The sequence below is a fragment of the Cupressus sempervirens genome, chromosome 5 (assembly GCF_028749045.1).
Source record: "Cupressus sempervirens isolate cs-2001-9-10 chromosome 5, ASM2874904v1, whole genome shotgun sequence".
NCBI lineage: Eukaryota > Viridiplantae > Streptophyta > Pinopsida > Cupressales > Cupressaceae > Cupressus > Cupressus sempervirens.
In genome coordinates, this window is record NC_143122.1 from 654,209,021 (window position 1) to 654,223,272 (window position 14,252).

Genomic DNA, 14,252 nt, shown 5'->3' on the forward strand with positions numbered 1-14,252 from the left:
ATTGCCACCTCATCATCCTTATTGTGTACTTGGAGTCTTGGCTTGTAGAGTATTCCCAACATTTGTGATTTTCTCCATTCTTCAAAATTTCCTCATGGAATTGACTTGAACCACCTACATCTTTGTGAACCCGTGAGCTTGATCTTTCTTGATTTCGTCTTGAGTTTGTGGGTTGTTAGCTTGACCATGAATCCTTTCTTCTCGCTTGAGTCCTTAGGCTTGAGCCATCTTCTTGCAGTATCCACTTGAAGTTTGAGGCATTGATTATCAACTTGCCCTCTAGCTTCTCTTTCTTGATTTCACCTTGCAAAACAAAGGAGAAGAGCATCGAGCTTGTGGAAAAAAATCTGAAAATAAAATCACATAGATAATCAAGATTCATCCCAATTTGCATTAAAATTCAATTCTCTTGCAACTCTACTCATTCAATTGGTCTTGAAGTAATTCAGATTTCCCTTTTAGATCATCCAAAGTTAGGCATCTCAGTGGTGATAACACCCAAATTTTTAAATTCAATTGCAAAAATAAAATCACCACCTTTGGAGCTAGGTTCACTTTTAGGAGGCAAAATATTTCTCGTTGAACAATTTTAGCACTTGGTAGTAGATGAGAAGGGACAAGAAAAATTTCAAAAGATGTGAAATTTCGACTAAGGGGGAGATTTCGGAAGATGCAAAATTTCCACCAAGGGGGAGATTTCGAAAGATGCGAAATTTAGACCAAGGGGGAGGTTTTGAAAGATTGGAAATTTCCACCAAGGTGGAGATTTAGCAAGATTTGAAATTTCCACCAAGGGGGAGATTTTGGAAGATGAGAAATTTCAACCAAAGGGAGGGATTTTGGAAGATCCGAAATTTCCACCAAGGCTTGGCATTTTTAAGGTTTCTTCATTCTAACATTCCTTGGCCATTCCCTGCACTATTCTTAATCATGATGTTGCCTTCATGCCATAAACCAATTTTCTAATGCCTTATAAGATGATGGAACTTGGGAGACTCAATGTGGGGGAGATTTTGGAGGATGCAAAATTTCCACAGTGTAAAATTCCAAACTTACGAAATTTTCACCGAAGGGAAATGTTTTTTGAGAAATTATCAATTTCTTCCCCTCATCATTCTAATATTGCAATACTTAAGTTGTCACCAAATAAAAGGCTTGAGTCTTGAGATTTTAGGGAGAAATGAGAGGAAGATTTCAGAAGATGCAAAATTTCCACCAAAGGGGAGATTGTGGAAGATGGAATTTTTCAACCAAGGGGGAGATTTTGGAAGATGCGAAATTTCTACCAAGGGGGAGAGTTTGGAAGATGCGAAATTTCCACCGAAGGGAAGATTTCAAAAGATCTGAAATTTCCACCAAGAAGGAGATTTCAGAAGATCCAATATTTCCACCAAGACTTGGTTCTCTCACAAACTTCTTCCCGTTTTCCAACATAGAAACCCATCTCTCCCGAACGAAAAATTTCACTTTCCTCTTGGACATAGACCACCAAAATTCCCCTAAGTGGCATCAAAATACTTATACAAGCCTAAGACCGAATCGCTTCCTACTGAGCCAAAATCGCCCAAACTCATCCCGGACTTGGAGACTTGAAATAGTGTTGCCAACCAAAACCATCTGGAACAAATACTCCAGTCGGCTAAAATCAAAAAAGAGAGGGTACCATTTGCAATGGGGCAATGGTGTGAAAACCACACAACACAATGCAGTTGGAAGTTTTGATTCTCTCTAAACTAATTCCTCGACGAGAATGATTCAGATCAAATTGTAAATTGTTTAACAGTTGAGTGAATAACAGCTAAGCATCATCAAAAACAGAAGAATATTATAAAACAGTAGCAGCAGATAAAAGGAAGAATGAGCAGTATCGAACCTTGCTTCAGTAAGGAACAAGGAATTGAGAATTATAACAGCCGACACTACTGACAGAGAATAAGATCAGTCATGGACTGATATATACATAAATTTCTATATCAGGAATAAAATTGAAAAGGAAACATATCTCCTGCATTTCACTACAGGGCATCAGGTAGAGACATAATTGTTCCACTGCACAGAATCAGAGCAAATAAGGAAGAGATTAGTGATACAGCAACATAGACTGTTGAAAGTTGAAACAATCAATTCCAAATATACAATATTCAAGTCATAAGAATAATAATAAACAGGCCAATCAAACTGTGTCTAATATAACCAGACCAGTACATATATAAATTATTAAATACCAGCAGCACAGTACATACTCTGTTAACAAACCAGATTTATGTATCACTGATGTAAGTGCCTACCATATCATCTATTACTTCAATAACATCATATTCATAATAATGCTGAATTAGAAGAACAAGATGTAGTGTAGGTCAGTTAATCCAACTAATAGGCCATTTTGATATGGGTAAGGATCAACGTCGCTATAAGATTCCTTGAGGATTAACCAAGCTAGGATCAAGTAGCCTTGAGGTTGCTCCAAGATGGGATTAAGGGTTTGGATCCTTAGAAACCTTGAGGAAGGCCGATGATGGTTGGCTTTAAAACGACCTACAAATCCCAATATTCTTTTTGAATCAGCACTATAATTGAAATAGCATGAACTTTTTAATTCACATATAGTTTATTTATATTACTTACCTATAAAGGTAGCCTTAGGAAAGAAAACAGAGGTATATTCAGGATAGTCCAACCAATCTATTATTTTGAGATGGGTAGGATCAACGTCCCTATAGTTGCCTTGAGGTTTGACCAAGATGGGATCAAGTTGCCTTGAAGTTTGACCAAGATGGGATCAAGTATAAGATTGGAATAAATTATCTTGACTCACATTTTCTTCAACTTATACATATACATATATACTATTGATCAAGTATGGTTGTAGGATTATATTAAAGAAGTAAAATTTGTAAATCATCTTCTCAACTCTAGTGAATTGTAAGGCATTAATCAAGAATGCATGTATTATGTGTCTACATCATGTTTGCTTCGTATTTTCATGCATTTATGTGTCGTGTCGTGTTCTCATGCATCCATATGTCTACTTTGTTATGCTTTGTGTCTTCATGCATACTAAAACCCTCTTGCAGAAAATTATATGCTTTTTTTGATGGTTTTCCAAGAAAAGTTATGTATAAATGACTTTTTTGCTTGAGGACAAGCAAAATTGAGCCCGTGGCTATACAGCCACGAAAATGCACTTCCTTTACATTGCTTTTTTTAACTTTTTGAAAAATTGACTAAGTCCTCTCCTTCGTAAGGAAGTGCATTTTCGTGGCTGTATAGACGTTGCCCAAAATTGAAAGGGGAGGGCTGTGATATCCCCGTAGAACAAAATATAGATAAATAATAAATCAATAAAATAATAGTAATATAAATAATAATATAGTTATGATTTATTATAATCATACTAAATATTGCATAATGTATTACTTTACAATATGAGAATTAAATATATTTTTAATAATATATATAGTAAATATATTATGAGATAGTATTGAAAGTAAAATTATTAATAATATATATGAAATATAACTTATATTATTGTTAAAATAATATATGTTATGTTACTAATTTATAATTAGTATAATATAATTATTGTTATGAAAGGATAAGACTCTAAGATGGAAAACTATATATATAATATTAGCATTGTGAAATCAGTAATTCAGATGTTGAGAAATATGGAAGAAATATAGATTAAACCAGTTTAGAGACAGTTCCAATGAATTATTAGATTGATGTTGTGACAGGGGACATTAAATTTTTCCCCCTTGGTAATGTGAGCTTGGCTTATGTATATGAATGTATGCACATATATATACATACATACATGTATAACACTAAAAACTTAAAGAAATGTATAGTATTGTAAAGCTAAATACATTTGATAGTGTGATACTTCATTGATCAATGCCAAATGCCAAAATGGTAGTGATAAAGATAGATACTAAATGTCAAACTTTAGTGAAGGGAGGCCTTTAATCATAACTCAAGGCAAACTTCTCGTAACTGGAACTGTTGGACTCCTCATGGTCAAGATCCACCAAACAAACACCAACCCTCACTATATCTGACGCCACTATAACCTCATCATCATCAATTTGTGCTGGCTCCATTGGCTCTACACCCTATCATGCTATTAGGGTCTTCTTATAAACACGTGTGTTGTGGTCAATGATACATAAGGCAATATGTATAGCCACTAACTTCTTTGCTCTCCTACAAGTAAGTTTGTTCTACTTATGAGAGTAGATGAAGCTATAAATAGACCAATATCTCTTTGGAGCTGAAGAATTAGAAATCTAAAACAAGAGGCTGTAAAGTTTTTGGTAAGCTTATATCAGACTTATAGAATGAATTTTGTTTTCCAGAATCTTACTGATTCAATATTAATATGTTGCAGATTTAATCTTCAATTTGGATCAGTGCAATATATGGAAGAACTTTTACATATGCATGTCCAAGCCTTCAGAAATGATGGAATGCTTCTAACCGCTGAACTGTATTGATATTCAGATCTTGCTTGATATTAATTGATTTATATATCAACAAGAATGAGTTCCTTTGAATATATATAACATGTGAGTAGGTACGTTGGGGATAAATGGCCATGTCTAATTAGAGACATGACCATTCACCATTGTATCTAATCATATGTTAGTTAACATTTAACAAATGCTAACAATGATTGGTATATATAATCACCAATTCAATAATGTGCATTGCCCACACATGGAACTTGATAATTCAAAATAGGCACTTACACAGGTCGATAATCTTTCAAGGATCCGCATCAACAATCATGCCGATAATGCCATCAAATATGTGAACTTGTATCAAATGAAATATATATAAATGCATCTGACATATTCAGATTTTGATTTCAGATTATCATTGAACATATATGAATAGACTGATATGTATATAATATTAGATGAATGAAAAGTATCTAATATGCCTTCCTTTAGGGTTAGAAGAAAAAATGGCCCCACAAGCCGCGGGTCCTCCCAAATTCGGCCGGGTCTGAGCAGGGTCCCTGTTTGGGACTGTGTGTGGACCCACAGTCCCAAACAAGGACCCTGCCCGGACCCGCAGCAGACCCGGGCTCGAATCCAGACCCAGATGAATCCGTATCTGGACCTGAGCTCCAAGGTCCAAACCTGGTAACGTAGATTTAGAGGGCTTCGTGGAGTGCGCAACCCATTTCACCATTGCCAATTTGCAGATTTCAGTTCCAGATCAGATTTTTCAAATTGTTGGAGTTATGGGTATGTTTAAAATGTATTTGTAAATCATTTTAGCTATCTAAATATTTCCCATACTCTTCATCCTAAAAATAATTCTGATTTCTATCTTCTTGTGGAGCGTTATATTGTCAATTCCTAAGATATTATGTTGCTACAAGTTTCATTATTGTGAAACAAATATTCTGCATCTCTCTACAACAAAAAACACTCAAAAAAGGACAAGCAAGTCACACAAAAAACAGCAGGTGGATATTACAATGTTTTTGTATGCACACGCATACATTCATCAGTCCATCCGTTAAATTCTCTAATAATAGAAGCATGGGAAATTAATAAAAAATATTGGCGTGATTTTTTACCTTGGAACATCAGGTCTATTAACCATTTCAGTGCGGATTTGATGAATATTGGAATTTCGAACAAAAGCACCTTCAGGGTTTACCAATGACTGAAATGTACTAAACTCACCACCAGCAAGATCTTGAGCAGCAAACTCAATAATTCTAGATGTTCTACCAAAGCCATTAGTTTCAATATCAAACACAATAACTGTTGCCTGTTTTCTTGAATTAATTTCTTCTGTACGCTTCACAAGCACATCCCTTGCTTGATTTGTTTTCAATGGACTCATTTGAGTATGCATTTCTTTGTATGCCTTCATTTGACTTATTTCTTTTCCCTTTGGCTGCTTCAGATGAGCATCCATAGCTTGATGTGTTTTCAATCCATTGGACTTGTGTTTTTTTTGTATCAGTTTCCCTTGGTTGACTGCCTTTCTAACTGTCCGTTTGTATGCTTGAGTACTGCTTGATGTAACATTTCTTCCGCTGTCATGTTGCTTGTATGACCAGAACCAAGATATTCTACTTTTAAAAATGGCTGATATATTCTGCACTGTATCTGACCCAAAACCCACAACAGATAAATTCTGGACTAAAGTTGAGTTCTTGACAAAGTAATACATATTTTAAAATGGACCTGTGAAACTAGGAAAGCTGCTCAAGTTACTTTTGTGCTGGATGCTTTGTTGTGTCAAAGGGAATCTGCCCAGTCAAAGAAACCTTCATATCCAGCCAATCTGCTTGTACCTAGAGAAATTATCAATTATAAGAGAAAATAGCACATGCTTAAATAGTTGCAAAAAGTAGTTTCTATATTTACAACTATTTCAGAATAAGTGTTTCCATCATGTGCTTTCAAATGTGTCCAGTTCTGTTGAGCAGGAATGACATGTTCATTTTTTAGATGATTTTGTCATTTCAATAATAAAATTTGAAAAAAAATCAAGGCAAGAAAGCAGATTTTAAAGAGTTACCAACAACAGGAATTTTTAGAGAAGAAAATAATAAGAATATTGAAGCTAGAAAGCCAATTTCACAAATGTGAATGAGATAGAGAACATATACCAATTTGACCACATGCAGATTTTAGAATAAATTCTGCACCATAAAATTCAAGCCATCAACCAAGGAGAGTGAAGATCTCCTTATCAAGCATCTTAACCATGCAACAGCCTTTTTGTATAGTTTCTCTCATAACAAAGAACATTTAACTTGCTACCCTGAGGATGAATGCAAAGTATTTTTACCTTTAGCATTGGGAATTATCACATCAGAAATGTCGCAATGAAGACATAATGTACTGAATAAATGCTATGGTGCATCTTGTCAGATTATAAAGAATAAAGTTCAAAGAGTATTCCTTTCTATCATGTCACATGGATATGATGCATAGAGCAAGTGAGAATGCCAGTAATCCCCTATGTCAGTTTAATGGATTCATTCATTTCTTATCTCAAGAATTATAATTGTTGTAATTTTCTATTAAATTATATTCTTAATACTACAATTGATCTACAATAGAAATTTTTTTTTAAAAAAGTGTGTGTGCATGGCTAACAGCACAGTAACAAGACTGAAAAAAAATTCCTGCTTGGTCATCTTACAATATTTGGTTGGTATTGGTATTGATGTCATGAGTCCTAATTGATGAATGAACAATACAATATACCCTTCAAATATATGTATATTATTTAAATATTGTTCTAAATACACAAGACCTTATTGTAATATATATATATATATATATTGTAAATTATGGATAACATATTAATTAATTAATATAGTTATCCATTTATAATCAATATAAACAATAATAACGATCAATGTCAATAATTGATTATATGCAATTTAGATTATTGGTAATAAACCATATCTATTAATCAATCACCAAACATTATCATAACTTAATCAATATATAATTTATTAAACAAAGTGATTGGTCATAATTATTCATAAATAAACAACTAACGGTCGTAATTTTTGTAGGGGTGCATACATGGTCATATAGATATTAGAAAATTGATGGGAGACCAAGCATCATTCATGCTAAGCACAACAAAGGGTAAAACAAGCATAATAAGCTACAGTGCATGAACTGCGCAATTGAGGGGACCTACGGAACATTTTAGTGGTATCAGGGCTGGTGATTTTGCCAATGTATTGGGTAGTAGATGCAAGTGTACACCAAAAGGATATACCATTATGTTGACAGAATGAGGGAAACTCAAGATCCTGCAGCAAAAAACATGGCACTATTAAGGGAGCGAACTATGAAGCCAAACATAGCTCAACATCACCATGGCCAAAGGGGAAGAATGACAACAACTCATGGAGGAGACATTGTGGAAGGTGGTAGAAGGGAAGACGGATGGAGAACAAAATGGGCACAGCGATAATTTTGTCAAAGGGAGAGAAAGCCCTCAACATTGATGCTCTCGACCATCGATGCCCAAATTTCAGCCAAGAACCATGTCAATGTGATTTTAATCCACTACAACAAGCAAAATCAGATACCCCATGTTAGCCAAGAACCATGAACCCACTCAGAGGGTGGTACAAAGACTTTCACCTTAATTTTCTCTCACAGAGAGGAATACATTACAAGTAGTTTCACTTAGAACTTCTCATAGAGAAGATATCATTCACAAAGGATTGCACCTCATAAATTCTCCCTTTGAACAATGATCCTGGGAAGTCAGGTCCAATAATGCTCTCTTCCCCAAGGATTCTTGTCAGACTCACTCTGAATTTGATATCTAATTTTCTAGTGATAATTCATCACTTCTTCATGATATACATAGGAGTAGGTCCATCAAAATCATGTAGTCACACAGATGTATCTCTAGACTTCCTCTGAATATCAATCTTCTAAGCTCCTACTTTGCTTTAAAAGAAGTGCCATACTCCCTCTTAATGTAGAAGAATCTCATAATCTCAGTCATCAAAGATGTTTGCTTCAAGAGCATCATTTTATCCATCTTGATCATCAAGGTCTTTGGAGCTACTATCTTTCTTTTCCTGTAAGAATATCCTAAAGGAAAAGATCAAGGCCAATAACCCTTATAGTATGTACAGAATTATGAGAGATACTACAAAGAGTAGATAAATGTAAAAGATAAGAACAATACTTATTTGCACATGAAGATTCAGAATTGACTTTTTAGATTATTTGAGAATGAAACATCTCCCCTCTAAATAAGATTCAAGTGGGAATGGAACATTGACTAATATTCCCCCCACAATGTAAAATTTCCACTCATTCTTATATTGTTGAACAATTTTGTATCAAATATGACAACTCCTTTCTAATTCAACTTGCTCTTTTCATCCATTGAAGGTCCAAACATTCATTTGGTTTAACAATAGAAGTGAACATGTCCTTCCATTTTCTCAAACTCGTCCATAATACGCCAATATCTTGATTAAGTATGATTGTCCCACATGTATGAATCTACAACTCATATGTCAAGTTTCATTCATCAAAAAGAGACTCGTAGATGGCTCAAATGAATTCTTACAAACTTCATTAACATCTCACAACTCAAATTTCCTATGTTCATGCAAAGGTATTTGTTTGATCTTTTGATTAAACCTATATTACGCACATCTTGCAATCTATGTATTCCAAATTTATATCATTAGTGAATCTATCACAACGTGGTTTACTCCCTCTTAATCAATAAGACTAAGTTCATTGAAGGTTAACTAAATAGCAAACTCAGTCTTCTCCCTCTCTTTCAAGGTTGCCTCTAATAACATGTCTGGCTCCCTCTCAACCTAGCTTTTCCTAAAAGAACATACTCAAAAGAAAAGATATAAAAAATGGAGTAGGCCCATTAAAATCACATAGTCATGAGGTATATTCATGAAGCACAGTCCTCTTGACTACTACAATTGATCACTGGAAATCCATCTCAACATAGTTTACTCCCTCTGAATCAATATGATCGAGATTACCGAAGGTTGACTGAATCACATCCTCTATCTGCTCCCTCGCTTTCAAGGTTACTTGAAATGTCAGCCTCCCTTGAATCTCAATCTCCCTTTCTTACTGCAAGAACATTCTCGGAGGAAAAGATCAAGGTATATAGCTCTTATAGAAAAATTACAAAGAGACTACAATAATAAATAGTTTGCACAAGATCATTTCAATAACATCAACATAAATATATATATACACACACTTCAATCTATGTTTTAATATACATCTTATCATAAATATAATAGCACTATATATTTATATAAGAAAAATAATGTCTCATAAAGATATGTATACATACATGTATACATGTATACCTAGATGTATACATACATGTATACATGTATACATGTATGTATACATGTATACATGTATGTATACATACATGTATACATGTATACATACATACATGTATACATGTATACATATATGTATATATATATATATATATACACTTTATGTTTTAATATACATCTTATCATAAATATAATAGCACTTTATATTTATATAAATGTCTCATTAAGAATCTCATATAAACAATGTGAACAAATACAACTTAATATACCTTTTATACTCACCGAAAAGTGATTTGTATGTTTAGTGCATATATTACCTTGAACCTCACCAAAAAATGCTTTCGTCATGAAGCAATGCCTCTTCGAGAGTATATCGGGCTGTATACTAATCATGTCCTAAAGTTTTTGTCACTCAGTTCTAATATAGTTAACCAAAGTCGAGAGGCACCCTCACAATGTCTTGTGGTTTTATCACCAAGACTTTAACTTTCTTCCAATTAGTGATTACTGGCAGCAATGTATAGAGAGTCAATTCCTCTATCAAAATGAAATCTTTACTTGTTTGTAGGTATCACATCGTTGATTTCATAATCTCCCTTCAATATTCGATGTCTTCTTTGTCTTTTATATATGTATATTATCGGATTGTTTTCACTCTCTACACAACTGATGCCTTTTACTTTGCAAAATAGTCATATACAAATTGATCCTTATGCTAAGACTAACTCACTTGTCGACTATTATATTTAAGTGGTCTTCATACCAATTTTATTCCCTTCTAAAAAAATGTTTATTTTCTTTCTTCATCCTACTCGGCAATCTTAAGCCGTGTGACCCATCGCAATTACCAATACTTCGCTTGATGCCTCCTTGATGTACTAACCTAGGTCACTAGTTTGATTGATGTTGACTAACTACTAGTCATGCATTTAGATATTGCTTGCTTGCTTTGTATATTCAATATAATGGAGTTCCATGCTTAAATATCCCCCTTGCATTTGCATTCCACATAAGTTCAATGTAATGGAGTTCCATGCTTAGATATCCCCCTTGGATTTGCATTCCACATAAACTTTGATTCCACTGGGCCTGATGAATATATAGCACCCGTTTGAATATGCCCTTCATTGGGCACTTTGGCCTCGTCTGGTGGAGATTATGTCTCGTGTTATCATGGCACTTGCCATGATATCCGACATTGGCTGCTTTGTTTAATATGGCATTTTTCTTTTCAATGTTTCATGTAAGCTCTTCCTTATGTGGCTATGATCTCATCTAATGTATATAAACTTCCTTCAATCTATGCTACCCATCTATTAAAGACATTCTTTTAATCCCTTCCTATTGCCTAATATGCTTGATTAATAGTTCTCCTTGGTGATGAATATGTATATATTTTATCTTCCGCTACTATCTTGCCTAGTATTTGCAATGACTACTTATATCTATGTCTCACATGGCAATTTCTTTTGTTGTAGTGATACAAATATTCGCACACCCAAAACCACAGTGGCGTTGAAGCAAGCGTATGATTTTTACTAATCCCAATTTCACCTGAAGAACTCCCGAAGGACTCAGAGCAATTAAGTGTTGTTGTAACCGAAGACTAGGATGCCTCAGACCAACTAATGAATTCAATCCAAATTTAGTACAAACCCCCTTTGCAAGATATGATTATTAGCTTAGTTACCGGATTCATGCATCTGGGGCCCGAACTAAATTTGGGTCTGTACCTGGTCCAAATTTGTGATCCGGTCTATGTGGAGCATAGTAACGAGAATCGCTCGAAAATTGCGTGGATCGGTGATTCAACGATCAGATTCATCACGGGCGATTTTTTTAGAATCGAAAATCGCCATAGCCGATTTTTTGTGGTGAATCACATGAATCGCCGATATCAGCGATCCATGCAAAAAATCGCATGAATCGGTGCCAAAAATCGGCAAGAAATCGCCCACGGCCAAAAAAGTATGGAGTTGGAAATTTTTAAAAAATAACTTCTTTTTTTTAACTTTCTTTTTGACCCATTCTCTTTGTTATAACCCTAAAGGACCTTCTATTTGTTAAGCATGAGTAGAAGAGAGGAAAAGTGAGAGAGAAGAAGAGAAAATAAAAGCCATAGGTTTCTAACCGACAAGAAGGAAGAGCACCAAAGAGATCAGCAAGTCATTTGGGGAGCCCATCAATTGCATTGAGAGCATTAAGGAGCCAATAGCAACACTCCTCAACTCATTTGCAAGAGGTAAGTGCTCATTTTTTTCTTGCATGTTAGTGTATTATGCATTTTTTGTTAAATTTTTAGTGTATTATGCATTTTTTGTTAAATTTTTATAGTTTTCAAGATTATTAGTTTAAATCTTGAATGTTCTTTATTTTTACTAAGTTGCAAACTAGGGTTTGTTGTTTTGTAACTTTTATTAGCTTCAAACTTTGATATTTAACATAAAAAAATTTATTGCAGCAAGCTTTGCTCTCATTTTTCGCAAATTCGCAATGGGTAAAAAAGATGAATGTTGGAAATATAACGAAGAGTTTCCTGGAAGAACCAAATATCAAACCAAATGTATGTTTTGTAAAGAAAAAATAACTTCCGGAGGTATTTATAGATTGAAATACCACATTGCTGCTATACCTGGACACGATGTTACAGTTTGCACTCACCAAACTCCTAAGGCAAAGCGCACTTTCTTAATGGCATTAGAAAAAATTGAAAAAGACAAAGCAAATAGGAAAATGCAACTTGAAGGGTTAGGGGTATTGGCTCCCATGTTCCCGCATCCGCAGCCACATCCACATCTGCATATGCATCAGCTTCTACATCCGTAGGTTGGGTTGGAGAGGGTTCTTCTAGGCCTCCTTTTATCCTAGTTCTTCTACTCGTGCTAGTGCTAGTGCTAGTCGGTCACATACTGAGATAGAGTCCCACACCAACCTATTGCAGCCTAGAGTGTGGAAAAACAAAATGAATAGTTACTTTGTGCCTCGCACTACTCCTGGTTCCCAACCCACAGTTGAGGGCATGGGCTTGAACAAGGAGATTCATGATGCTGCCAGAAAGGAGATATGCAAATTTTGGTACTTTTGCAACATTCCATTTATTGCAACCAAGTAATTGATTCTTTTTTCTTTGTTTTCTTTAAAGTTAAAATTAAAAGTAAAAGTAAAACTTTAATTATATCTACTTGTTTTATAATTTGAGTCTTTGACATCTAAATTTTTATTTGTGACACAGCTCCTTATTGGCAGAACATGATAGATGCAATTGCTATTTGTGGTCCGGGGTATAAAGCCTCAATTGAGGTTGAGTTGAGCGGATACCTCTTGGATGAAATGGTAGAGGACATGAGGGCTGAGCTCGAGGAGAACCGAAAGGAGTGGATTGCAAAGGGTTGCACCATCATGACTGATGATTGGACAGATAGGAGGAATAGAACACTCCTCAATTTTCTTGTATCCTGTGGAGGTGATTGATCATTCTACTTTCCTACATACATAATTGTAAATTTTGATTTGTTGAATGCTAATTTGTTGATGATCCATTTAATATTATAATTCGTTGTTTTGTTACTTGTAGGATATACCATGTTCATCAAATCCATTGATGCTTCTGCACATGTAAAAAATGCCACATACTTATGTGAGGCTATTGAGGAAGTCATAGCAGAGGTGGGGGAACAAAATGTGATCCAGGTGGTGACGGATAATGCAACAAGTTATGTTGCTGCAGGTAAACTTTTAACTTTTCAAGTTTTGAAAATAAATTTATTTGAATTTCTAATTGACTTAAAATTGTTGTAGGTAAACTTTTGATGGAGAGGCACTCCACCATATTTTGGTCCCCTTGTGCGGCACACTGCATTGACCTCATGTTGGAGGAAATTGGCAAACTTGAGTTTGTCAAGTCATGTGTGGAAAGGGCAAAAAAATATGCAAATTCATTTAGAATCATTCATTTGTCCTTAGCACAATGAGGAAGTCCACAAAAGGCAAGGAGTTAGCTCGCCCAGGTATCACGAGGTTTTCTCGAATTTCATCACAGTCCTTGTTGACATCAAGGGATGAATTGAGGAGCATGTTTGTTGGGCGGGAGTGGATTTCCTCTTCCTATGCTACAACCACTGCAGGGATAGATGTGGCGGATTGCATATTTGATGAGGATGGTTTTTGAAAACCCGGTAGAGAAATCCTTAAGGTAATTTTATTGCAATTTAACATTTAGTATTTTACTTTTACTTTAAGTTATATTATTTTATATTTAAGTTTTGACTCAAATTTTTTGTTTTACTTTATATGTAGGTCACTGAGCCCCTTGTAGCTTTGCTACGAACTGCTGATGGGGAGAAGTCCTCTATGGGCTACATTTATGAGGGCATGGATAGGGCCAAGGAGGCCATCAGAG

At 34.9% G+C, this 14,252-nt stretch overlaps 2 protein-coding genes across 3 annotated transcripts in view; one reads left to right on the forward strand and one right to left on the reverse strand.

The window, feature by feature from the left end:
* The window catches only part of DPD1 (Polynucleotidyl transferase, ribonuclease H-like superfamily protein), a 96,510-nt gene that overhangs the window by 56,515 nt on the left and 25,743 nt on the right, over positions 1–14,252 (reverse strand). For both annotated transcript variants that reach the window (XM_089832228.1, XM_089832226.1), the window contains one exon: positions 5,597–6,325. In XM_089832228.1, the coding sequence (XP_089688354.1) occupies positions 5,597–6,201 (605 nt within the window). In that variant the 5' untranslated portion in view covers positions 6,202–6,325. The remainder of the gene's footprint in view (positions 1–5,596; positions 6,326–14,252) is intronic.
* On the forward strand, positions 11,551–13,651 carry LOC149557589 (uncharacterized). Its single transcript, XM_089830343.1, has 3 exons — positions 11,551–11,727; positions 13,100–13,316; positions 13,428–13,651. The coding sequence occupies exons 1-3, from the start codon at positions 11,551–11,553 to the stop codon at positions 13,649–13,651; spliced, it is 618 nt and encodes a 205-aa protein (XP_089686469.1).

Excerpts from the sequence above, each read along its gene's own strand:
- LOC149557589 (XM_089830343.1), top strand. The coding sequence starts at position 11,551 with ATGCATCTGGGGCCCGAACTAAATTTGGGTCTGTACCTGGTCCAAATT. Across the intron at positions 11,728-13,099 it reads GCCATAGCCGATTTTTTGTG|AACATGATAGATGCAATTGC; the intron begins GTGAATCACATG and ends CCTTATTGGCAG. Across the intron at positions 13,317-13,427 it reads TTTTCTTGTATCCTGTGGAG|GATATACCATGTTCATCAAA; the intron begins GTGATTGATCAT and ends TGTTACTTGTAG.